The following is a 27,628-nucleotide window of genomic DNA, read 5'->3' as shown; positions in this document are numbered from 1 at the left end:
ATTTCTTATAGGAAAGCAGCTTTTCAATGAAAATTGGCTGCATTTTTTCCTCTTTGGCATATTTTATTATCTGACAATATTACTTTCACTGTCTGATGGACCATAACTACAGTGTAGTAAAGTATATTACCAATTTGATACTAAAGTAGTATAAGGATTCATTGAATATAAAACTTATTTGCTTCCTCCTTGTAACTTCTTAGTATCATCCCTAGTAGTCATCCAGTGGTAGTGACATTCCTATCACTGGTGCCATCCACTTTTATAGGTTTTTACTTTTGCTGTTCTGGGCACTTTTAGAATATTCTAATATGGGTAATGAAGAATCCAGTCCACCCACCACACTAGCCTTGATTTAAGGCATCTTCTAGACATGCCTCCTTTTGTGCAGTTGTCTATGGAATTTCATAATTATTTTCATCTAGCCCATCTCAGTGTTTTGATATACTGGGAATGTTTAGTATAGTGAATAAACCTTTGGTTCTCTGGAATTTATATTGACAGTTCTCAAGCCAAGTCTTACCTGGAAGTTCAAAGATTTTGCTATACTAAAATTTTATTATATCAGTGTTTTCTATAATGAGGAGTTATCTGTATATTTAACAGTAAAAATTAAGCACGTTCTCTCAAATACACTTTTAATTTTCTTTAAAACTATATTGTTTCATTTTAAACAAGTACAACAAATCCAAAAAATATTTTTTATACCATATTGAACAATAACAAAAAAGGAAGGATTCCAAAAATGCAATAAAAAATAAATTTAAATAGTTTGTTGTCATAGCAATTACAATCACATTAAATTACAAATATTATAAATTACAAGTACAGATATAGTGAAATATAGTATGAAAATTTAAACAGAATGATTCTTTATTTATCTAAAATATAAATGTTACAATAATTCATAATTAATAGTCTGTTTTTACAGTGATCTCTATTACATTAAATATGATAAAGAAAATTTAAATCTAATTTTATTGTGTTTAATTAACATAGGGATGATTAGTCCAAAATAAAAATCAAGACTAAATCAAACTCTGAATGGAAGTTTTTACAAAAACTTTAAATTAAAATGGTCCTAGGAATGCAAAAGACCACTGACCATTTATGGAAGAAAATGATGTGTGCTTTTTTCCATAATGGAAATGTTTGTTAAAGGATTGCAGTGACAAAGTTCAATATCAACATTCTCTAAAGGACCATCCCCATCATCAGTTACAGGTATCGTAGAGTAGAAATATTAAAAACTTTTTATCTGTGGAGCAGATAACCTGAACAATTAAAAAAAGCATTATTTAAAATTGTAGATTCTAAAATATGAATAAATGTAGTAATGATTTAAAATAAATGTAATCACTTCCAGCCACTTACCATTGAGTCGATTATCCACAAAGTAATTTTCATACATAGGTGATACGTAGCTGCTCTAGTGGTACGTCAGAAGCCTACACGATGTCACATAACTCCCGGCTATAACTTCTCACAATCAGTTAAAGCTATTAAACATATAAAAAATAAAAAGTCAGAATCATCAATGTATTCCAGTTACATAGAAGAGTTGAAAAAACTAGCTATTTTTAATATGAAAGTAAAAGAACAAAAGTTAAAATTCTAGTTAAGCTTCATTTTCATCAATTTATATACATATTAATAAAAATTAAACCATTTGCTAAGAGAAATAAAACAATTTCTTTAAAAGAAATGGTTTATTTAAAATTGTTACATTTTCTAAAATTTACCATTGTATTAAGCAAAAGTAAGAGTTAATTATAGCTTAGATAGAACTTCTGTTTATATAATTGACATTCTGGATGTTAATGCAAGTAAATTAAGTGCAGTGGTGTGATTTGATTTGTGTAAAGCTGCAGATTTGAGTATTGCATGTTGTTAAGTCGTATGCTTTAAGAATGAGCAATCGTGTTAAATTGCCTCAATTGAAAATAATACTCAATAAGGAAATATTACAAAAATTAGTTTTGTTTATTAATTATTTTGATAAATGTACGAACTGTAATAAATTAGTAATTTTTGTCGATTAACTTCAATTTTTCTTTCAAACTACATTATAATTAGAATGGGTACACAAATGTATTAAATTAGATTTGTGGTCAGTATATATTTGTAGTCAACAAATTCATTTGGACTTTTACAATTGTAAATTGCATAATCAACAGCAAACTTAAATTGATATGCCTTTGTACAAACATCATTTCACAAATAAAAATATTTAGTCAAGTGAAATCTTGATAGGTTAAAGCTTTATTTGTGTATATAAAATGGATTAGTTCTTAAAATGGGAAGAAATTGTTTTTCATCAATAATACAAGATAATATTCAAATATATTTACTATACAATCACACAAAAAATTATAAATAATATATCACATATGATCATAACATAACATATAACAACAGCATATCATATATATAAGGTGACCAACTTTTTTATAATGAAAAGGACACATAAATTGAAGGAAAAAATATTGTAAATAAAAGAAACATTTTATTCATTGCAATAATAATACACTATAATAATCTCTACTGCATGTGCAGTGGTGTAGCTAGCATGTGTGACACCCGGGGCGGATATCATGGTGTCACCCCAAGTCATACCGTGGGTGTCACCCTTAACTGTTTTATAAAACAGTATCGGATTATTGAATTGTAATATGCCCACACTCGAGCAAACTCGAACGCTATATCGAATAAGCGATATCATCACACAGTTTTATATTGACTAGTGTGAATCTGTTGACTTTTTTTTTCTTTTTTAGTCATGGGTTGTCGAGTCGGTCGAACTTTCCACGACTTAATGTTAAAGCGCATTGTCAAGATTTATTTCATGACTTATTTTTTCAAAGTTGGGTGTCCAGGGAGGACAGAACTTACAAAAGGAGGACGGTTGGTCACCTTAATATATATATATAATATCAGAATTCACAATAAAATACATTAAAATTAATATTACACAAGGAATGAAAAGGTTCATAAAATCATTATAAGGAAACATAAGAAATAACAAAACATTATTATTATTATTATATATTGCCGAATTCCAAAAAGTAATAATAAATTTAGGAAGGTGGTTTTGATTTGGAATTAATCAATGGCAATATGATATTTGTATATATAAAACTGTTTAAGTATGTACTCTATTTGACTAATTGAAATAACAAGCTAAAAATTAATTTTTTTTAATGCTGTTATTAATAGATAGAAATTTTAAATTCTCATCAATAATTTTCCAACAATTTACATTAAGATATAACTCTTTGCCAATGTTTTTCTTAATGTTTATAATTTATCTTAATATCAAATAAATATAATTTGAAGGACTAATTTATTCTAAATATTTTTTCAGACCTTTATAAGACAGAAAAAAAACTTATTCTCATCTGATTTGTATATGCTACAGAGATAAGATTTTAGTGGAGGAAAGCTTACCAATTTAAGTTTCCAATGGACTGAGTTTGTGGTATTTTAAACTTATTTTTTAATTTAAAAATATCTGTATCGTTGAAAAATAATACATGAATTGTAAACTTCTGGTTTTATTAATAAACTATTTTTTCTAATTAAAATTGTAACTGGTGTTAATTTGAATGCCTGAATGAACAACATTACTTTTCAAGCATCATTATACAATAATAAACTCGTAGACTGGGCAATAAAGGTTCTAAACTTTTATATATCATTTTTTATTGCATCAATGTATCATAAATTAAAATGCCTTACCTTTAAAATGTTGTTTTGCATATTAATTTTTTCAGCACAAGAAGTTTCCAAAATGATTGCATATCTTTGCAAAACGGATTACATTTGAGAATGATACTTCTTCCTAGAATAATTTAAGAATTTAATTATTCAGAATAGAAAAGATCGAGAAGACTGATTGATTGATTAATTAATTAATTAAAGATTATCTCTTTAAACTAATTTTCTAATACAAAATATTGTCTCATTGAGAAGAATATAAGACAATATCCAAGCGAATATAATAATAAATATTATTATTAATCTGATGTTTAATTCGATGATAAATGGAAGCAACCTTAAATACTTTTAATGAGAATTTAAATCTAACAATACTTTTAATATTCTATCGAGAATTATTCAATTTTGATCCCTTATAAATCAAAAAATTTACATTGCCTGTGTAATTCGGGTTTATGTAATTCAACTTGTTCGAAAAATGTCGAAATAGAGCGAAAAATAACTGGCAAATTCCGGAAAACTTTATATTCCAAGATGGCGCCGGCAATACGAAATGGAACGAATTCGAATTAGTCGAACGTTACAACAATTGCGTCACGCGTTACGTCATAAGATCTACGTCAGAATATTAACTAATTGTAAATGTTTTGTTTAAAATGCAAAAATAGTCCTTTTTGGTGAAATATCGTTATGAAATATTATAAATAGAATTATAAAAACGTATCTATCCCGTATCCTCACAGGCAGCAAATCTAGGCTTAAAGCGTATCTAATTTAAATTAAGTTATTCAATTTTGATATCTTATTAATCGATAAATATTAAGTTACCTACGTTACGCAACCTTTCGTTATTAAAATTCGTACGAAAATGTCAAATGGAGCGAAAAATAACCCGCAAATTCCGGAAAACTTTATATTCCAAGATGGCGCCGGCAATACGAAATGGAACGAATTCGAATTAGTCGAACGTTACAACAATTGCGTCACGCGTTACGTCATAAGATCTACGTCAGAATATTAACTAATTGTAAATGTTTTGTTTAAAATGCAAAAATAGTCCTTTTTGGTGAAATATCGTTATGAAATATTATAAATAGAATTATAAAAACGTATCTATCCCGTATCCTCACAGGCAGCAAATCTAGGCTTAAAGCGTATCTAATTTAAATTAAGTTATTCAATTTTGATATCTTATTAATCGATAAATATTAAGTTACCTACGTTACGCAACCTTTCGTTATTAAAATTCGTACGAAAATGTCAAATGGAGCGAAAAATAACCCGCAAATTCCGGAAAACTTTATATTCCAAGATGGCGCCGGCAATACGAAATGGAACGAATTCGAATTAGTCGAACGTTACAACAATTGCGTCACGCGTTACGTCATAAGATCTACGTCAGAATATTAACTAATTGCAAATGGTTTATTTAAAATTCTGAAATAATCCCCTTTTTGTAAAATATCCCTGATAAATTCGTGATAAATAGAATTATGAAAACGTATTCGGTATTCTTACAAGTTACAGGCCGCAAATCTAGGTTTAAAGAGTATCTAATTTAAATTAAGTTATTCAATTTTGATATCTTATTAATGCCCTCCAAAATGTGTTATGTCGCTGTCTTGGGACGTCGGGAAAGTGTCACGTTCGTGGAACCCACCTCTGACCCGCCAACGGGCATCAAATTTTACCGTATTAATAAGTAAGTTACACGCGGCAATGCGGCCGACGTGTAACTTACTTATTGGTACGGTAAAATAATAAAATAATTTTGTTACACATAAAAAAAAAACTAAAACCGCAAAGGACCAAATATATATCGTGTAGCTCCAGTCTTATCCAGCCAGTTACTTTCATCATAAAGAGAAAACAACATCCTTCCATAGACATAAGCTAAACACTCAATTTTCAGAAGCTCGTTTTGGAGTGGCGCTTGAGGAGTGGGTTATATTATTTAGACAAGGAGCTGTTTGTGTCTAGTGCTACGTGTTAACCAAGTTTGGTTTGAATCGTCTAATCCTCTCCATGTTAGTTTAAGGTCGATTTACACACAACTGTGACGTGCCGGCACAGTGCAGTAAGCATCGATAAATATCACACATAGCCAATCAGAATTTCATGTACGTACGACACTTGTATGATTGACAGAATACAGATCACGTGTAGTAGATGAAACTCTGATTGGCTATGTGTGATATTTATCGATGTTTATTCACCAAACGGTCACTGTGCCGGCACGTCACTGTTGTGTGTAAATCGACCTTTAGACTTGAATGTTTTGACTTAAAGTAAAATGGCTGTCGATAGTACCCGTCATCGACACCAAGAAAGAGCGTTGTATCTAAAGTCACAGCCACTCTATAGTATATTCTAGTTCGTTGGAAGTGACTTACACGGTAATACGAATTCGTTTAAAATGTCTTCCTTCCATAGTAATTTCTTGTTAGTTTGGCTAATGTCGGCTTCCAAATATTCTATTTCAGTTTCGTTTCCTTTACTGAAATTCGGTTTTTCCTCAATTATTCTGCCATTTCTCCGCTTCTTCTTTCTAAAACTAGCAAAAATTTTGGAAAATGCCAGCGATATGAAAATGGCGTCTGGATTCCGACGAACTACAATCGAATTTGTATTGTTGATTCGTTAACAATCGGGAAAAAGCTCGTAACTATTGTCGTCTACGACGTTGTCGACAGCTTGCTTCTGCAAATTAGTAGAATGATTACGATAAATAAATGTTTTTCTCACAATTCGTGTTAATTTTGAAATATTTTGGAAATTTTCATAGTGAAATATTGTAAAAGTAAAGATTTATGATAGGAAATTGTAGAAAATGGTCGTTTTAATTAAAATAAAAGTTTTAAAGTCAGAAATCAATATTATAATAAAATCTTTAATTATTAAATATAGTAATTTCAATCTTTCCAACGACTTTTAATGTTCGATATATAATTTAAAAAATCTGTCCATACAAATTATACAACACTGTCCATTGCCACAACCCAAAATATTTGTGAAAATAGAGAAATTCTTAAAAATTAAAACCGTGCGGGATATAATGTGTATATGAACCATAGCGGGGAATAACAATTTAATATATTTATTAATTCCCATTTTGCTTTAACAATTACAAATCTTTAACAATTCGATTGGACGAAATTTAACAGTAAAAAGGGTGAAAAGTATCTCTCAAAATAAGTGAAAAGGCCCGTTCGTCGTCTCTGTGACCAAAACGATCAATTGTTATCTAAATAGAGCTTTGTCGGAAAATCATTGCCACTAATTGTGATATTCGACTTAACAATGTTCAAAAATACCTAAATTTAGAAAGTTCGTGAAGAACTTACCAATGAAATCGCTGCAAATGATGCAAAACTGAGAAAACGTTTGAAGCAAATCACTTTTAATCGCACGAACAGAAAATCAGACCGCTCGCAACAAATTGTCGGAGATTTATTGTTGCGTGGCCACGAAATTTAATGTAAAACGTTTGGACTTTTCACCGAATTTCGTGATTTTTGCGCCTCCCACTCACCGAAGAGACGGATTTTCGCGGATCATTGTTACATATACATTCATGTTAACAGTAATATGAATTCAAAAAGCTAATATTCTCGTGTTTTGCGTCTGTATAAATGTGAATAAAAATTTCGACTTTATGATGATCCTTCGTACCGAAAAAAAAATAGACTTGAAGTATTGTAACCCCCCTTTTATCTACCAATCTATTAAATCTAAAAGATTCGAATGCCGAGATTCTCCAAGTAATATTATTAACGCAGAAAAAGTTCAAGATTATACGCACGACTAATTGGAATTCGGATAGCTCGCGTTAGATCCTACCGGAAATTACTAGAACGTTCCGACTGTATTTGCAGTAGAGACGACCGACCCGAAACGAAGAAACTCTCTTACGTGTAATTTGTATTTGTACGACAGTAAATTAAAGACACGCCGCACGTAGCCACGAGGAAAAGGCACTCGAGCCGAAGTCGTAACAAGTGTTTCCTTCTAGAGCAATTTACCCTAACGTGTACGTCACATAAACGTATTTAAAAGAGTTTCGTGCAAAGAAATTGCTAACGAGTCGACCAAAATACAAGACAAACGTACGAAGAAGCGAAACTCGCCATTCGGGACACGAACGTTTAAATGGCACAAAGCATTGGCAGAGGGTTACGTAAGTGTGAAAGATCGACCGCACTCAGAAAAGACCACCTTGTGGAAAGACAAAGAGCCCAAGGAAAATATTTCTTTGTGTCCAGCCTGTGTAGATAACTGTTAAGTGTATTAGTATTAGATGTGTTTGCAGCCAATTTAATTCTGGCAAAATAAGCCATTGAAAAGCGTTGTAACTAATACATAAATTGCATGGAGAAGTCGGAGGTCAAAGGGCGAAAGTTTTGACCTGTCGAAGGAACATCTCATGCTTCGGAATACGGTCTCGGTCCATCAATGTTACTAGAGAATATTTTAGTTAAAACTACGATGGAATTCGTATTTAAAGTTAGTATTAAATAATTTTTAATTGAATTTCTATAAATAATCCTTATTCTTTGACCGTGTTTATAAAATATAAATGAATTAATTACGAAAATAAACCAATGAGCAAATACTTAATCCGTTTTCGGCGCTTCGGTCGCTTTCCAATGTGGCGGTTCGTTTAAAAGTCGTTTCGGATCGTAATTCACAAATTTAAACGCAAATATGCCGGCCGATGTCGTCTGCGAAAGTTGGACTAAACGAAACGAAAATAAAATCTTACAGTTAATTAAATTCTAATTAAAATCTTACTCGGTGTAATGTCGGCATCCAAAAGTCTTCTTAGAACCTCGTTCGGGTAGCAAGGAACACTGAAAAAGGCAAAAAACACAGCGAAAACCAGATCAAAGAGAGCACACGTCCGTTCGGCAAGTGAAAAACGTGCAAAGTGACGCAAAATCGTGTTGCAACAATACGCGTTTCCATAGAAACGTTATGCGCTTTCTAATCTCCATAGAAACGGCAATTGTTGCCGTTTCTATGGAGATTAGAAAGCGCATAACGAATTCGAATGCGATTGACGTAATGGATTCGTTTTGAATTTTAAGGTTAAATATCTGCTTTTTTTTACGTTTCTATCCCCGAATGACGACGGATTGGGATCGAGAGATTCCCTACCACCCTCCGCCTTCTGTTTCCATTCTCCACAAGGGGTTAGAAGCAAGATTTTCTATAATCGAACGTCTTCTTTACCTCGCACCCCCAAAACTAGAACAAATCATTCCTCTCGTTCGTCCAGTATTCTCCGGTTGACCGACAGCGCAATTTTTGCTAAATTTCGTAATATTTCGTTTATCCGACGCCATTTTAAAAGCGGTTACCTGACGTCATATGAAATATGCGTGTTATAGTTTAGTTACGTAAACGCTAATTAAAGTGACTTATATATTAAATAAGCGAATTTTATGAATTTACCTGCCCCAAAATATCGTGTACTGTATGATGCAGGATTCTTTTCATAGTAATAGAGAAGAAAGTTTGACGATATAGAAATTTATATAACAGATTAAGATGAAGATAGCCGAACAGATCATTTTAAATCAAGATATAAAGTCTTTTCTGTATCATGGATCAAGTAAATAATTAAAAATAGGCTCGATTGATGCGATAAGACAATGCAAGACAGACAATCTGCCATGAGAGGCACCTCCCGAGAGGACTTCCTGTGGGAAACTTGCTTCAATTCGTGTTAGACACAACAAGAAAACCCCGATAAAACGTGGCCAGCCCACTGATGTTTTGTCCACTCGGCCACTGATAGACAATTAGAAATAGGAAAATGACCAATAGTGTTCTTCCAACAGTCTTTTTATTTAACTCTTTCCGTCTATGGGCACTGAGGGCTTCTTTTAGCGAACCCATTATGGATTCGACCAGGCCCACAATGGGACGGCCGGGTGGTGAGGAACGGAACTCGACATACCCGAACGGACCACCCCCCGAAAAATCTCTGGGAGTTTTTTGACCCGTCCGGATTAAAGAGGAGGATGTCAACCGACAGGTAATAACCATTTTTCTACAGGACTCTTACGGTCACTCACAGAATCTTTTTGCCGTTATTATCCAAAGGAAGAGGACCTCCACACATGGCAATATGTTGGTAGTAGACCCATTTTGACAAAAAAGAAAGTGTAGTCATTAGATTTTCTCTTTCTTTCATGTTCGAATTTCCCTTATCGACCTACAATCCGACAACAATCTCAAAGCTAAATTCTATTAATCTGCAAAATTTCACTTCAAAAATTTCAAAAATCTAAAACGTATGTTGAAATTTTCCATTTTTGATAGGTTTTACTGAGACAACTTAATAAATTTGTTACATGTATACGTAAAATACAAGCATATTTCCTGCAACATCAAAGGGAGCCGCAAGGTTTTGTATCATAGGGCAAATTACCTATGATTTAGAACAATTAACGAGTTGATTTTCTAAAACATGCTCTTTATTAAACAGTTTTTCTTATAATTACACTATTTTCATTGATATTCAGGTAATTAAATAATAAAAACAAGTGAAAATTCCAATATTCTATAAAACTGTAATCTTCTAAATAGTGCAGTGCTTGCATATGACTTAAAACAGGCCATCAGGTCACATGTGGACTGCAGTTATTTTAATCTAACAATTATTAAAATAAATTTGCACTTATCAGAATGCCATTGTTACAAAATTGTTAAAAAAAATATATAGTAAAGCAAATCTCAAGAAGGACAATTCCATCCTACATTGCTCTTGAGCCATGCCAATTGAATTTATTATTCTAACTCAATATACAGAAACACTGAAAAAACCCCCGTATGTACTTTTCCAGCAGTTAACTTTTAATAAAACTAATGTTACTGGCTTGATTAATATGCCTTCATCAGGTTTTCTGATAAAGGCTTATTAATCAAGCTGAAAACATTACTTTTATTAAACTGAAAATTAACTGATGGAAAAGTATGTATGGTGTTTTTCAGTGTCTCAGTATACTAAACTTTGTATCTAGTGATATTAATAACTAATTTATAAATAAATAAATAAATAAAAAAATGATATAGATATAATAATTTTATTAAGATTTTAATTCATCACAGCATTGCTTAAATAACTTGCTATTATAAATATTACTGTACAGTATATTCATAACAAGGCGATTTTATTGTGTGTTACAAATAAATAAATATACTAAATTTTTATTACCTTAAAAAAAGAAATATAGCTTTTTACATAAACAGCTTTAACTAGATATTTTGAAGCATTTACTTACAATAAATATAAAAGTTCTGATTAAATTATTAACCATGTGTTCCTCTACTCAAACCATCATGAAGGAGTTTGTTGTAATCATCTGTCAACTTAAATACATCTTTCTGAGTTGAAGAATAATCTGTTTCGGCTTTTTTATTAGCAATAAATTCTTTCATCACAAAATTATTTTGTTCCTGATGCTGCCATCTTCGTTCCAGATTTGTTAATTGTATATAAGTTTCGTTATCATTTAATTTTGCCTGAATCTCTTCATATTTTGTGTCCAATTCTGCGACTGCCTGTAATATTTATTTAATTTAGAATTAAATATATTTTATTATTAAACAATTTATTTATTTTATAGATGTACCTTTTTAATAGAAGCAGAATGAATTTTGAGTATTTTCTCTTGTTCTGTCAATCGCTGTCTCTTTTTCTCTGCGGCACTTCTCAGTCCATCGAAATCGCTATAAGTTTCCATTTCTTCTTCCATGGTACGTATTTTCTGATGTAATGTTTCCAATTCTTGCTGAATTTTTGTTTCCAATTGTTCGATCTGTTATTAGAAATAGTAATTAAACTATGCAATATTTATAAAAAAATTATCGTTTTTGAGTTTTCATTACTTGCTGTAAATTCATTGTTAATTTTTTCTGTTCGTGATCTAAGGTAGATACAGTTGAACGTGACTTTTCCATCTCTCCTTCCTTGACACTATTAAAAAATATAGATTTCTGTATTAAATAAATAATAATTATTTATAATCTTTAAATAATCTCTACTTTTACATTTTTAAATGAATGAAGAAATGAAAAAGCTCTATGATAATTTATAAAGACAGATTAATTTTTTACAATATAATTTAATAATAAATAAATGTTTTATCAATAACTATCTCAACTTCTTAGTCAAGACAACTTAATTAAAATTTAAATGATGATTTTGTTTCTATGTTTTTGGGACAACATTTAACTCTAATTTATCTAAAATGTTTTTTCCTGGTGAAACAGTTCAAAATTTAATAACAAATAAATTTCTCTGTCTGAAGATTTCATCTGTTCATTTTATCAATAAAAAAAAAAACATATTTTTTAAAATGTTAGAAAATTATCTTAAAGAAATGTGACCAACTTCTATATAATGATAAACAGATTTTAAGATAAAATTTGAAATTACAGACCTCAAGTCGTCTTTCAGGACATTTAATTCTTGCGGTGTTGGGAGTTGCTGAAAATGAGCTAAATTTCGACTAATGCGCTCTAAAAGAGCAACAATGTTTATCTGCAATTGTTTTTGTTTTTCTTCCTCGGTTGTTCTATTATCATCAAACGAAGATAAGAATGAATCAATTGTTTCTTCTCGTTTACGTAATTCACGATATTTGTTGCTTCTTTCACCCTGATGATCGTCTAGTTCTTGTTCTAACTGTTCTAATTCTTCTTTTGCTTGAGTAATTTGTTCTCTGACTTCTGCAGTTTGACGTTCGATACTTGCTAATTCCGCATTATCATCTTTCACCTGTAACAATTTACTACTTTCAATATTATGTTTGGTTTATCGTGAAATATTTATAACAAATCCAATATTAGCCTATTTAAAAAATACTGAAAACGTATAAAAATGTGTTGCTGCTACATAGGCAACTTATTCATCATTTGGCATTTTGAAGAGCACTTTGATTCCATCTTAAAGGAAATCAATAGTAATAATGTTGAAATAAAACTAAAACTAGAGCAGATTTTAAAATTACTTAGATATCTTCAAGAAGGATCACTGGTATGCCATAAAACTATTTTGTAAACACCCTTTAGTTGATTCAAGTAAATATTGGCAATCCTATAACAAAATATCCTACAAACTAGCAGCTCTCCATTCCCTTATAAATAAGGCAAGCTATCACACACGCCACACTAACTAAAGACAGAAACAAGGAATTATGGAAGATCCAGAATATTGCAGCTTGTCATGATTTTCTGGAAAAACAAACTAACAAGTAATATCCTTATTACTTGAATTCAAAATCTAAATCCAGTAAAACCAACAAAACACATGCTTATGTATACTCGTTACAGGATGCATAAATTATTCAGATAGCACACCATGAATAATTCTTGGCAGTAAAACATCTTCCTTCAGTCAAACACATTTTGAGAAGAGATAAAGATATGCATAGAACTACAAATGAAGCCAGAGTATATGTTATAAAACTATTATTACATCAGATCTACCACTAGAAATCTAAGCAAGAGCATAAACAAACATTACATGGTGGTTAGTAAAAGCAATATTTCAGATAATACAGATTAATTATTTCAGCATATATTTTGAATCATTTTACTCAAAATATTTATTTGTTCATTAATAAAACCCCCCCAAAAAAAGATAAATGCAGAGAATTATCTTTAACAATAAAATATGAGGTACTATGAAAATATATACTTGTTGCAATAGACGTTCTCTTTCTTGTGCAGGAGTACCCTTAAGTCTCTCCTCTTCTAATAAATTATCTCTTCTTTCTTCTAGTTCTCTAAGTCGTTCGTAAAGACTTACAGCTTCTTGTTTCACCTTAACAAATAATTCAACTTTGTAATTATTGAATATATGAAGCTAAAAATATGAAAAATATAACATTTAAATAATAATTACATTTTAAAAAGATAAAATAAGTAAAAAATATTCAAATAATTATATAGATATAATTTCTGTTGTTGATTAACTTGAAACTATATATGCTAAATGATATAAGAAATCTCAAAATGATATATTATTATAAATATTTTTTTCTATTATTTATCATTTTATTAGCATCGGGGATAAAATATATTAAAAATCTTACATTAATTTTTAACAATTTATTATATAATAAAATGCAATTAATTTAAAGTAACATAGAAATTAGTTGAAGATATAAACAGTCAATACATGGTAAAGATAAATTTTTAAAATCCTCATCATTAACAGTTCAAATTTGCTATTTGAAAATAACTTTTTCGATTCTCTTCTTTAATTCTTTTTAATAAAATTTTTTAATTGGGCTGCAATTTGAAAAATTGTAGATCTTGTAAAGTAACGTAAATATGTAGGGTGCATGTCACACCGACAAATGTACATACACGAGGAGAATAACTCAACATAAAAAAGGCATTAAGAAATATTTTATTTCTCAGCGAGTGCTTTCGACACTGTTATGAACGTCATCCTCAGGCACAAATACGAATCAAATGTTTTTTTGAACAAATTTTCAATTACAAACCGAATCAAACAAATTTTAAAATTACAAACAGAAATAGCATTAACCAAATAGAATGTAAAAATTTTTAGAATAAAAATATTTGAAGGATTATTTTTAGAAACGCGCATGCGCTTAAATACGCGGAGAAGGTGGAAGGTGTGGGGAGGTGGAGAAATGCAGGTAATCAGAATTATTTAACAGCTTACACAAGCTGATCCAAATTCCAGGTAACTGAGGGTAGGGGAGTTGCATGGGGACAATAGTGTGGTGAAGAGGGACACCCAAATAAGCACTAGACCCTTTCACCACAGTGCCTAAGTAACACAGTATGGTCCCAAAGCAAATGTGGTGATGCTGTAATACCATCTTGGCTAACTCTGTGTCATACCTTCCCACCCCCCCACAGTGTGTGTTCAGACAATTGACTAGACAGTATCCTGGTGATAGCCCTATGTAGAAACTGTGTGCCCGAGTTGTTGTATTCTCTAATGAGACAAAATACACTCCTGAGCAATCCAAGATCGAAATTGCATCTCTATTGTTGCACAAGAGTCTCTGTAGACTTGGGCACGGAGCAATGGGTAAGAACAAGGCATTTTTATTAAAAATAGGCAAATACAAGCATACACAAAACCACAAAAGGGTAAAGAAAGATTGAATACTGTCCACTCTCTTGAGCTCTGTGAGTAGTGGAGGGAGAGAGTGACCTCTTAACTCTGTTAGGACATGCTTGTACTTGGTGCCATAGTCTGCCACACAACTGCTGAGCAGATGGCATCAAGCTCAAAGTTGGTAATAACTTGGATGGAGAATATTAAAAATTGTCACCAGGATGCTGTCTAGTCAATTGTCTGAACACACTGTGATGGTAGGAAGGTATGACACAGAGTTATCCAAGATGGTATTACAGCATCACCACATTCGCTTTGGGACTGTACTGTGTTATTTAGGTGCTGTGGTAAAAAGGGTCTGGTGCTCGTTTGGGTGTCCCTCTTCACCACATTATTGTCCCCATGCAACTCCCCCACCCCTGAGTTACCTGGAATTTGGATCAGCTTATATAAGCTGTTAAATAATTCTGATTAACCGCATTTTTCCACCTCCCCACGCCTTCCACCTTCTTCCATCTAAGTGCATGCGCATGATTTTTAAAAATAAGTCTTCAAATATTTTTGTTCTAAAAATTTTTACATTTTATTCAGTTAATGCTATTTCTGTTTGTAATTTTAAAATTTGTTTGATTTGGTTTGTAATTGAAAATTTGTTCAAAAAAACATTTGATTCGTATTTGTGCCTGAAGACGACGTTCATAACAGTGTTGAAAGTGCTTGCTGAGAAATAAAATATTTCTTAATGCCTTTTTTATGTTGAGTTATTCTCCTCGTGTAAATTGAAACTCTATAAATTCCCATTGTCACTTCCTTAATCTGAAAAACGAAGTTCAATAGATGAAAGCCAAGACAGATATGGAAAGATTAGGGACACATTGTTATTTTTATAGCATGCATCCAAGCTATACATTGTTATGTATTGCTAATATGCATTGATATACAAAAATCTCCAAACCCAATATATTAGTAATATGCCAAACAACTACCAGATTAAATCAAGCTACTTTTCCATATTTATTATTAATTAATTCCTAAATAATTTGTCATTAGAGGCAGGTATTAGGCACCATCTCTTATTAAATTTAATAATTACAATTAAATTAATATTTATAAATAATTTAGAATATTCTGGGAGAAAAAATCAGCCCAGAGCGGACTCAAACCTGTAACTCTTGCTTACTATGCAGATGCACATAATATGTGTAATTTTATAAAGATAAACCATAACATCAGGACATCATTGAGTACTTACTGTATAAAAGAAACCCTTCTAACCTTTTTTACCCGATGTGGTTCTATTTTTAGAATCGCTTCGTTCTATTTACAGATTAGCAAACGTTTTCACAGCCCCTCCTGGGCTCTTCTTCAGGCTTCGTCGAATAGGCCGTTAACATTCGAAAATATTCAATTTAAATTTCTTTCCGGAATATTATCACGTGCGGCAGCTGGATATTTGTACTGCGCATGCTCGATGCTCCTCTCCTTTAAACGCTGTTTTCTAGGACAACCTGCCATGCGCTCGATAGGATCATTTCGTCCTTATGATTAACGCAGGTGTTACGTAATCCAGCCTTAAATATCTCTATGGCTTCTAGCCATTTCAATTGCTGTGGGTTATAGCTGGGTATAATGATTTTTGCCGCATGCAGGTCCGCCGTTATCTCCTCTTCCGACGCGTACGTCGCCAGGGCCGTGGTGTATCTACCGTGGTGTATGTCTGACTCGTGCTCCTTTAATCTCACTTTTAACGCACGTTTCGTGGAACCAATGTATGTTAATTGTCTATCGGGTATTATTACAAGTTCCGGTGAATAGAGAGATTATATACTTACTGTATATTCAACCCAAGGATAATATTTAACAGTACTGCATAGTGCAGACTTAGAGCAATACTTAACTTAGTGCAAAGATATGTAACCAAGATGACAATCTTGATTATGTATCTCTGTACAGATCTGGAATTTCTATATAAGCAATGTGTTTGTAATATTATCGATATTATCTGAATTACAATTTTATTATCAGCTAAAATCAATGACATTTCAGCATAAGTTGTTCTGAAATTCTATCATCATCATAACTACAAAATCTTCTAAAAACACGTTTCTTTATCAGATCATCCATAATTTCCAATTTATACACCTTAAAAATGAATTTAAACACTACTGATAAAGAAAATTTGTCCAATGGCATAGAGAAAAACAAATTTTAAATCAAAACCTGAAATTAAGCAGTTTTTAAATTCAATTATTTCTAAGAATGTACTATCCAATGCTTTGGACCAGGGTCAGATTAACCCACTTTGGGGCCCTAGACATCTTCTTACCGGGCCCCCTCCCTCTCCCACAAGAAGAAACATAACACATTTTCTATAGATTTTGGAATTCACAATAACCATATAAAAAGCAATATATTTTTGTTTATTTGTTTATTATATATAGTTGTCCAACAAAAAAGTAAACTATCTTATTTACAAATCTTTTCAAAATAGACAGTTTGACCGGGCCCTTAAAAAAATCAGGTCCTAGACATTTGTCTATGCGATGATCCGGCCCGGCTTTGGACATTTTATTACATCTGCTAAGTAATTAATGGCTAAAGTATAAAAATAATCTCATCTGCAAAAATATCAAATAAATAAATATCTAACAGCTACAAGATGCTTGATGATAAATTTTCATTTATTAATTTGTTTTCAGTATATCAACATGATACAATATTGATAAACCTTTATTATAAATTACTGCTTGGTGATTCCTATGTAACATTTACCTGAACATTGTTTTATGTTTATGAAAAGTGTAATAAAATGCTTTTATTAATGTTATTTGTTCCTGAAATTGTTAGAGTAAGAATATAATTAGTTTCCAGTAGTTAAACTTCCTCCTTTTTGAAATTTTCACTTACATGTTTTCATCTAATTTTTTCATTACACAACTGTAAAAATTATTGATCAAGTTTATACCTGAGATAATGCCAATTCCTCTTCTAATGCTAATCGGCGTGTGTTTAATGCATCGGATTTCTGCTGCAACTGTTCCAATTGGGTCTGAAGCTCTTGGTTGGTTTTCTTCAAATCTGAGTATCTATGAATTAATAAATATTAAAAGATGTTATAAATTTTTATTTAATAGTAATATTTTTATTGCTTCTTATAAATTTTATCAATGCAACCAAATTGTATATTGAAGGACAATAAGTCTAAAATTGTAAATATAATTGAAAATCTTGATTAATAAAACAAGAAATTTTTCGGTCCTGAAGAAAAGTCAAAAATGTAACTTACAAACATTTTCAGCTTATTACAAAATTCTAATGCATAGAAGTACCACATAAGTTTCTTCTTTATTTCGTGACATCATTTATACAATTCGGGAACAAACAATCCATATAGCGGAGTTGACCGTTCTTTGTAGGCCACTTCCCCACCTCAATATGTAATTCTGTAATAAAATATTTATCGTCCTGGCATTTTTAATTAATGTTTTAATTGTAAATTAATTTTATACGAATGTGCTGAAGCTTGGGAATTTTTTACTACTGTTTTTACGTATTGAGGCAGGGAAAGTAGCCTACAAAGAAAGGTTGACTCCACCGTAAGGACCCTTTGTTTCCGAATTGCGTAAAGGAGTCACAAAATAAAGAAGGCACTTATGTGGTACTTCTATGCATTAGAATTTTGTAATGAAATATTTATCGTCCTGGCATTTTGAATTAATGTTTTAATTATAAATTTTCAGCTAAATTGAAATAAAAATAAGTTTTTTGGGTAAACTAAAATGACATTCCTGATATTTGTACATATATACCATGCCTGGATAGATGTGATGGCCAGCTGAGTGCCATAGTGGGAGTTATAGGCTATATGTGCCGAGTCATCTCCAGCTGACACCGTAAGTAACTGAGTATGGTTATATCCAAATTAATTAAGCTCTGGAAGCAGAGATCAGACAAAAATCTGTGTAGTGTAATTGGCAATGTGACTGTACAGTAAGCAGGGTTATGAGTTAAAAGTTCCACTTTGGGCCATTCTTTTCTTGTAGAACCTTCTAAATTAATTAAATTTAACACAAAATGGCACCATACACCTGCCTCTAGTGCCATATTACTTAGCATTTAATTAATATTAGTAGTAATATGGTCCAATATACTCTGGCAATCATTTGTCTGTAATTAATTTCCAACTTCATTTGTGAAAGTGTGCATTTAATCTACCAAAAATAAATGAAAATGTTTTCTTAATTTTTGTTACGCAAGTTGGTTGATTTCAAATGATTACTCTGTATTGCATTAATCTGATGTAGAAATGATCAAATATATTTTAATAGTTTTAATTCAATTGGACTGACGTAAAATTTGTCGTGAACAGATTTAGATCCAAATTTAATCTACGTTTGACAATTTTCTAAATTTATTTTAAAAATTCCTAAAAGTTTCATCCAGCCATATGAAATTGGAACTTATGGATAGAATAATTATGAAAATGAAAACAAAATTAATATTTATTCTTTTATTTTGTATAGTTTGTTATATAGTTTAGGAAGTTGCAGACCAAAAACACAGGAAAGTGAGAAATTGAGTGCCAAAAAATGGCACTTAAATATTACTTTTATAATTAGTTCACTGAGAGTTCAGAACAAGCTTCCATCCATTTTTTACTCTTATTTTTGTTGGACTTTCCCTCTGCTATACAACTATTTTTACATTCCACTTATTATATTTACATTCTCTAGTGTTTGTTCAATACATCATCACAGCTGGATATTCAAGCATTTCAATACACTTCATTTGCAACATCTATACAGGTTTGTAGAACACAACAGAAGAGTAATTTATAATAGAAACTGCCAAGATCAATTCATTACTCTTTTATGCTTGTTCATTTTATTTATAAAAGATAACATTTTTAAATATATTTAATATCTTACTGCAGGATCAGACCTTTCTCTAAGAAAAGCCATCTGAACTGTAAAAGACAAATCTAAGGCCAGAATACAAAAGATACTGAAGTCAAAGATTAACACATTTTAATTAATTTAAATTTTAAAAAATTTCCTTTCAATCACAGTAATATTTATTTCTGCAATTCTTATTGTTTAAAGATATAATTTTGCAATAGTGAAATATTAAAAGTATATTTTAATTTAGATTACATTTAAAAGAACAAAATTTTATTTATAAAAGATAACATTTTTAAATATATTTAATATCTTACTGCAGGATCTTCAACCTTTCTCTAAGAAAAGCCATCTGAACTGTAAAAGACAAATCTAAGGCCAGAATACAAAAGATACTGAAGTCAAAGATTAAGTCTTTTTTATTTCTGAATAACAAGAGATGTAAATCAATGGGAAATTTGAATGGTTTGTTCAAAAATCCGCCATCAAAATTGTGGATAAGTTATGTAGAGTTTTGTGGGTTAATATGCACCTAGGTAGTCCAAGATGGCGGCGTTTCTGTTAGGTTAGGTTAGATTAAGTTAGGTCTTTTGTTCAATAACTACTGTGAATCAATAACTAGTGACGTTTAGCACACGGCGGCTCTCCTCCGGGAGGTCAGTCGGGAGCACGAACAGTCGAAAGCGTGGCCATAGCACCACCGTCTTGGACTACCTAGGTGCATATTAACCATTTTGTGTATTGGGAAATTCATTGGACTATGATATTCAATATTTTGATTTTATATATTTCTTTTTTCAGAAAGGTTTGTTCATTTAGATATTGGTTAGATGATGTAAGTAGAATCAAAAATAGAATATATCCCTGTACAAACATCTTAAGGTTTTTAAATTCTCTTCTGAAAGAGATATGTAAAAATGAACTCTCTATGATAGCATTTACTCCAACCGAAGAGGGACTTTAAGTCTAAAATGTACATTTTGGAAAAAAAAGAGAGATAGAATAAAAGATATCAGTGTGTCAACTTATGAACTGTCATGTGATTGTCCTTTAAATATAACCATGTTGTTTTTGTACAATAAATATGAAGAAATAAACTATATGATGAAAAGCTTAACCATATAAAATTTAAATGTTCTTTAAATAGATTTTTATAAAAATCATTTGCTACGAAATCTGTTAATTCTAGTTGGCTTTATAAAAGTTTATATGCTTTGAACTAGTTCAACCATTGAGATAAAACATAGTGAAAAAAGCTATGCAGGCATAGTGAAAAAAAGCTATGCAGGCTATGCTAAAAAAGCTATGCTTTGAGAGACATATTTGGCCTGTATGCAATAGGTTTGAGACCTCTGCCTTACTGTATAAATTTCAATTAACAGTAAATAGAACTTCAATTTAATACTTACACTAAACAACACTGGGGTTTAATTTAATACATTTATTCCATTAATTGAACCTAATTTTTAAAATAAAAACACTTCAGTGTTATTATTTTATGCACAAAATATAACCTAATGGTTAAAATAGCAATGAATTTCAGCTATTTTTGAAAAGTTAGTGGACTAGTTAAAATATTACCGTAACGTTTATTTTACTTAAGTAGTATTTGGCCCAATTTGGTAAAGTTATGTATTATTTAATATTAAGAAAATATTTGAAATTAATCAATTAAAAGAAGATGTTTTTATAATCAAGAAGATTTAGACGTATATTTACATGAATTATCGATAAAAACTTACTTTTTTCTTAAATCCGGTTTCATCGAAGAAATTAAATTATCAGTCATGTGACGTTCTTGTTCTATTTCAGTTTCTAACTGTTGAACTTGGGCTTCTTTTTCTTGACGTTGTTCAAATAATTCATCTATAACTTGAGTTTCTTGTTCATTATGTGCCTAAAATAAAATATAATTGATTTGTTTTCAATAATATCTCTGATAATCAAACAATTAATCTGATCACGATTGAACATTTGCAAATACTTTTTCTGAATTTAATAACTAATAAATTTTTTCTAGTAACGGACTAGTGATTTATAAACCGGCAACGTCGGAGTGAATATTAAATCGTATCAGAATGAGTAATAATAAAAAATGCAAATGATAATCTAAAAAAAGACAAGAAATGTCCTAGGATATCACTTTCAATCTGAACTAAGAATGAAAGATATCAAAAGTTTGATTTTTCTGATTGTTTGTAACTAGAATTTCTTTTTAATTAATGCGTTTACAAGATAATAAATAGAAAATAGTTTCAATTATTGATTCAGAATAATAAAATACAGCAATTAAAATTACAATTACTACTTTACAGAAATAAAAAAAATTAAACATTCTTTTATCACTCTGCACATTTGTTTAAAGTATAGTTTTACATTATATCTAATTGACTAATTAATTATCAGCATTTGTATGATATAATAGATATATTTGTATAATAAAGCATCTCTTGTCGATCTACTGGGATTATTACATCTGGAAAAGATCCTATTCGTATTAAAATATGAAAAATGGGATCACAGCCCTGATGTTGTTATTTTAACAGCATTAAATAAATATGAAAAATTTATATATCTCATATACTACATTTTTTCATACATAAAACTATATGTCTTATTGGAGTTTTATGTATATTTACAGACTACATTAGTTTGATGTTTATAACAATATTCTTTATGAACCATTTATGTAAATTAAAACTTTATTGTTATTTAATACAGTAATCTCCTATTAATTTGGACTAATAGAGGGTAAAGGTTGTCCAAGTTTACAAAAATCCAAGTTAGCAGGGTGTTTTTTCCAAGGACATCGATACGCAGTACAGTAATTCTACACAGAAGTTTTACTGAGTCGAGATCATACTGCTGAATTTATTATTATAAAGAATGAGCTTAAAAAATTTTACAATGGTACAGTATACAGAAATGTACTCTTTAGTAAGCTGACTACAATAGTATAATGCACTGTATTGCAAAAACTTCCAGGTGTCAAAAACACTCATTAATTACAGCTCTTCTATTATCAAGATATTTTAAATTAGTGTTTTAAAAAATTTCTCCGAGTTAGTGGGATTTACTGTAACCGATATACGCTACGAATACAAAGAATTAATGTTGCCAATACTTTAAACATGCTGATATTTGTTCATTTCAAAAAATTTTGGATAATAAACAAACACATTTTTAATAGCTCATCAAGATTAAATTATGTATGATACCAACATCTTTATCATATAGTTTACAGGGTGTAATGAAACCCCATGCCAATATTTTAGGGATAGATTCTAGGATGATAAATAAGCTTAAAATCCTCTTATAAACATTCCAAAAAGCTACTTCATTTCTGAGATCCGGACTGCCAATTTTAAATCTCCTGTGAGGAGAATACTGCTGTTTGTTTTCCACTTCTGTGTTAACAACACATACAAACTGAATCTTTTCATTTTAAATGTTGATAAAAAATTTTTTTTATACATGTTAGCTAGTATAGACAAGTCACTGGTTCTCCACATGCATCTACATCCACGGAGGGCATTTTGAGCAATTCTTGTAAATTATTCTATTTAATTTGATAAAAAAATGAAATGTTATTCAATATAAATTTAGATTGAAAAACTCTTGATTTCCAACTATATTTGTTTATTATAAAGAAGATGGATGCTACAAAATTTTGAAGTGGATAAGGTTTTGTTTACATTTATTATAGTAAGGCTTACTTGAACAACATTTACTTACCTCAATCCATTAACAGAAGCAATATAAATACAAAAAATACTTTAAAAACTAAAGTTGACTCTCGTGCCTGGTCTATAATACTTTGGCAGGAATCTAAAAAGTATCTTTTTTGATAGGCTGGATCTCAAAAACAAAGTGGATTAGTAAATCTAATGGGACCAGGAAAGACCACTATGATGGAGGCTGCTTGGTTTGTTTGTTATATTCTGAAGTGTAAATATTGAATATAACAAACAAACCAAGCAGCCTCCATCATAGTGGTCTTTCCTGGTCCCATTAGATTCTAATAAATCTAATTCTAGTAAATCTAATGGGACCAGGAAAGACCACTATGATGGAGGCTGCTTGGTTTGTTTGTTATATTCTGAAGTGTAAATATTGAATATTTTATCAAGGGCAATTTATTTTGCTATTGTTTTCTTTAGCCATAATGTTTAAATATATTAAATGTGTAAGAATTTTGACTGTTTTTCTTTTGCTGTGTTTTCTGTAATGGAAAATTTAATGTTCTGGTTAGGCTGAGGAATGTTTAAATTTTGTTAAGTTTAAACTGGTGGAATATGTGTTCTATTTTAACATATTTTGTAACAGACAACTTTAAATTTTGTAATGTTCTCTTTAAGATGTAGAATATTTAAATTTTTCTTTAGATTCAAATATATGGAATGTACATTCAATTGTTGATTTTTGATGTGAGATTGCCCACAGAATGACATTGAATATGTCCAAAAAGTTAGTAAATGACATTATAATGTTTGCAGGAGTTTTAATGTGTGAATGTATTTAGTTAAACGAAATCCAGTTGAAACTTGCTAAAATAAATCCTATGTATTAAATTAAAAAAAACAACATATAGATAATTGGCAAGTGCCAAATCCGACAGATGGCGCTCAAAATGGCTGCCGAAACAGGTAAGGAACCGACAGGAAACGTTGTCTTGTAGAAGGTGAAACCATTTTGGATGCTGGACACATCGTATTTTGTGGATTAAACTCTAACAATAACACTGAACATAGTTTTATTTATCATAATAGTTATGTTTTTATATTGGAACATAATGTATACTGCTTAAAATATTTAAACACTTCTCACCTGTTAACGTGTAACAGGTGAGAAGTGTTTTAATTCTACAGACGATAGTCTTTTATTTTATTTTATTTATTTTAGTCTTTTTTAAATAATAATTCTTATGTAGTCATGGCGTAGCAGTAATATTCCAATTCAAGTTTGAAAATTATTCTTTTGAAAATCTGAAGCCGTCCACATAAAAAGAAAAAAAAAATGTCTAATTGTTTTTGTAAATGGACATGCCTGTCGAAAAATTGTTTTTGTATGCAGATCAGAAAGAAAGTAGGTAAATTTTCTATCTTCATATACATATGTCGAGATAACTTTCCAGTCAAATTTTTAAAAATATTCTTAATTGAAAATCTAAGTTAATTGACGTCTTTTGTTTTCATTTTAGTATTATGCTCGGCTATCACATGTTTACAAAAACCAGACAGCCCCGCTTTGAACGTGCATTCTCCCTGTAATTGAGATGTATTAAAACAACAATATCTGAGATTGCAACACTAAAGCAACAACATGAAATTTCAGTGTTGTTGTTAGAGTTTAATCCACAAAATACGATGTGTCCAGCATCCAGAACGGCTTCACCTTCTACAAGACGTTTCCTGTTGCCGATACAGTTTAGAATTTGACATAAATTCAATGATTTGTTCTCCATTTGATCATCGCAGTAGTAGTCACCGATGGAAACTGAATCGGCTCAGGCATTGAACAAACACATGATCGGTTCCTTACCTGTTTCGGCAGCCATCTTGAGCGCCCTTTGTCAGATTTGGCGCTTGCCAATAGGATAAAGAAAACGAGTTATATCTCTTTTAGTCCATACTTTTAAATCTTGGTACTCTTCTTGTACTTCACTCATTTCTGTGTCAGTGTTTAATTTATCTACAAGAAGATTGTGATCAGCAAGTTCCCCTTGAAGTTCTTTTATTTCAATAGCTAGTGCTTCCGCACGTTTTTCGTAAGTCAAATAGGTGGACTGTTCTTTAGATAAACTTTCCATTTCCCTTGACATTCTTGCAATCTCTGCAGTTAGTTCACTCACTTTACTTCTTAATAATCCAATAAAATAAGATTTATCTTGAATCTGTCGTCTCTGAGTACGTACTCCAGTTCTTGGAGTTACCAATCCTTGTTGTGACATGGGCCTTTCAGTAACCATAATATGAGAGGCTACACCAATACCTTGAGCAACACTAGCTCTGGTGCCTGGTCTATTACTAGCTGCTGTGATTAGACGAGATGCTGTACCCGGTGGTCCGGCTCGACTAGGAAGACCCGTCGACATTCTTCGAGACGTGAAAGGCCTTATACCAGATAATGGCCTATTAGAAGTAGGAGGTCTGTTATCCATCTTTTAAGAACAAAATCAAATATCCTATAGGATTTTACTGATTAGTTAAAATCAAATATATTAATTGCTTGTTACTATTCAGCTGAAAATATTTCAAGAAATACGGTTTGTTAAAATAGTTGCCAATAGAATTTTTCAATATATTGACCACATGTGTTTACAAACATAAGATGTATATTAGCGCCCTCTGCTATCAGCGTGCTTTTAATATATATATAAACAACTTCTTTATTTTTTATAACATTATAATAGACTTTTAAAATATTATTATTTTAGATACTATTTTGGAAACATTTTATTATCAGAATTATATATTAAACGACGTTTATAATATAATAATAAACTTAATGACTGCAGAATATTGCCCTCTAGTGGTTACTAAACAAAACTTTTAATTTTACGTAATTTAGTTAATTAAAAATTAACTAATTTTGATGGAACACAAATATCAATTTTACATATAATGTGATAATAATACGAAAATAAATTTCTAAAATAAGTTTTGGAAACGTAAATTTTATCGCAGCATTTATCCCTACAGATTTTTACTCGGATTATTATCAAATCAATCAGGATCGAGAGCTTTAAAATATATCTCAAGAAACTCTGTTTATTTAAGAATAAACAGGTTGACAATTTTTCCATTTTCATTTTATGTTTTGACTTTTCTTTTGCCTCTCGGGCAGTAAGTGGGCCTTTCGCAATGTTCGTCATACGTTTAACCGGGATGGCCAAAAACGGAAGAATGAGACCCGACATTTGTGAGAATTTCTGAGCCAACTTGAACTTAAACTTATGACCCAGAGTGGCAGATTGGGCAAGTGCTTTTATCGCTTCGGCCAAGAGAATCAAACCATAACACCGGTTGCAGATTCGCGCCTCATCAATGGGCCAGCTACGTGGAGATTTCTGAATGTTTTTCACGTGTCTAACATCTAAACAGGAGCCAATTTTCTAAAGAAAGCCTCCCCAGGAGGCATCCTTCTCTTTGGCAGATCGCTGTTACTTTCTTTTCTCAATCCAATCCAATCCAAGAAGGTCTTGACGGCCAGATGGCAGCCTACCTCTCTGGGGGACCCGGGTTCGATCCGGACGAGTCGATAAATCCCCAGGAATTTTTCGGGGAGTGGTCCGTTCAGATCTGTCGAGTCCCGTTCCTCACCACCCGGCCGCCCCATTGTGGGCCTAGTCGAAACCATAATGGGCTTGTTAAAAGAGGAATTATTAGTGCCCACAGGGCGGAAAGAGTTTTAAAAAAAGCCAAGAAGCTCTTTGTTCGAATCGGTAAGGTGTCTGTTGAATTCAGGAACGAGTCCTGACAACGAAAAATTCCAGGAATTTTGTCAGACATGCTGAGTCCCGTCTCTCAACATCCTGCCGCCGCCTGCCGATAGATAGGATTAAAACAACCCTCTGTTTGCCCTAAGAGACTAGAAGACGGAAAGACAAAAATAGAATACGAAACGAATAGGAATGAAATTAATTTGAATTACATGGGTACAAATAAACCATTCCCTTTATAAATATGGGAACGGCTCATATGTCGGGCCTCGTCCTTCATCACCCGACCGCTCCGGTCGGGTGATGAAGGACGAGGCCCGACATATCCGATCTTATCTGCCCATTAGAAATTCTCGGGAGTTGTTCTCCCGGATTCGATCCTCGTGTCGCCCATAGCTGTAGGTCAAACACATTTGATGGAATGCAGCAACGAAATGCATGGGCGGGAATGCCTTCCAG

The 27,628-nt window shown here is 31.4% G+C and overlaps 1 protein-coding gene and 1 long non-coding RNA gene across 3 annotated transcripts; both read right to left on the bottom strand.

The window, feature by feature from the left end:
* Window positions 1-847: 847 nt before the first annotated feature.
* On the bottom strand, window positions 848-4,292 carry LOC136983924 (uncharacterized). 2 transcript variants are annotated; one of them, XR_010882128.1, is made up of 4 exons: window positions 4,151-4,292; window positions 3,739-3,841; window positions 1,375-1,499; window positions 848-1,274 (listed from the first exon to the last, which is right to left on the bottom strand). It is a non-coding gene; the product is annotated as an uncharacterized lncRNA (long non-coding RNA). The 2 variants fall into 2 exon arrangements; XR_010882127.1 differs by lacking the exons at window positions 3,739-3,841; window positions 4,151-4,292 and having other exon boundaries at window positions 1,375-1,542.
* Window positions 4,293-10,811: 6,519 nt separating this feature from the next.
* LOC136983925 (intraflagellar transport protein 74 homolog) lies at window positions 10,812-26,038 on the bottom strand. The gene is made up of 8 exons (XM_067280813.1): window positions 25,361-26,038; window positions 21,471-21,625; window positions 17,796-17,916; window positions 13,427-13,552; window positions 12,168-12,505; window positions 11,614-11,701; window positions 11,358-11,543; window positions 10,812-11,286 (listed from the first exon to the last, which is right to left on the bottom strand). Exons 1-8 carry the CDS (start codon window positions 25,886-25,888, stop codon window positions 11,035-11,037), a joined length of 1,794 nt encoding a protein of 597 aa, XP_067136914.1. The 5' UTR covers window positions 25,889-26,038; the 3' UTR covers window positions 10,812-11,034.
* Between the last annotated feature and the right edge of the window lie 1,590 nt (window positions 26,039-27,628).

This window comes from Centruroides vittatus, unplaced genomic scaffold (genome assembly GCF_030686945.1).
Source record: "Centruroides vittatus isolate TY-2023 unplaced genomic scaffold, ASM3068694v2 contig_897, whole genome shotgun sequence".
Lineage (NCBI taxonomy): Eukaryota > Metazoa > Arthropoda > Arachnida > Scorpiones > Buthidae > Centruroides > Centruroides vittatus.
Note: the sequence above shows the minus strand (reverse complement) of the source record. Positions and strands in the feature narration are given on the sequence as shown.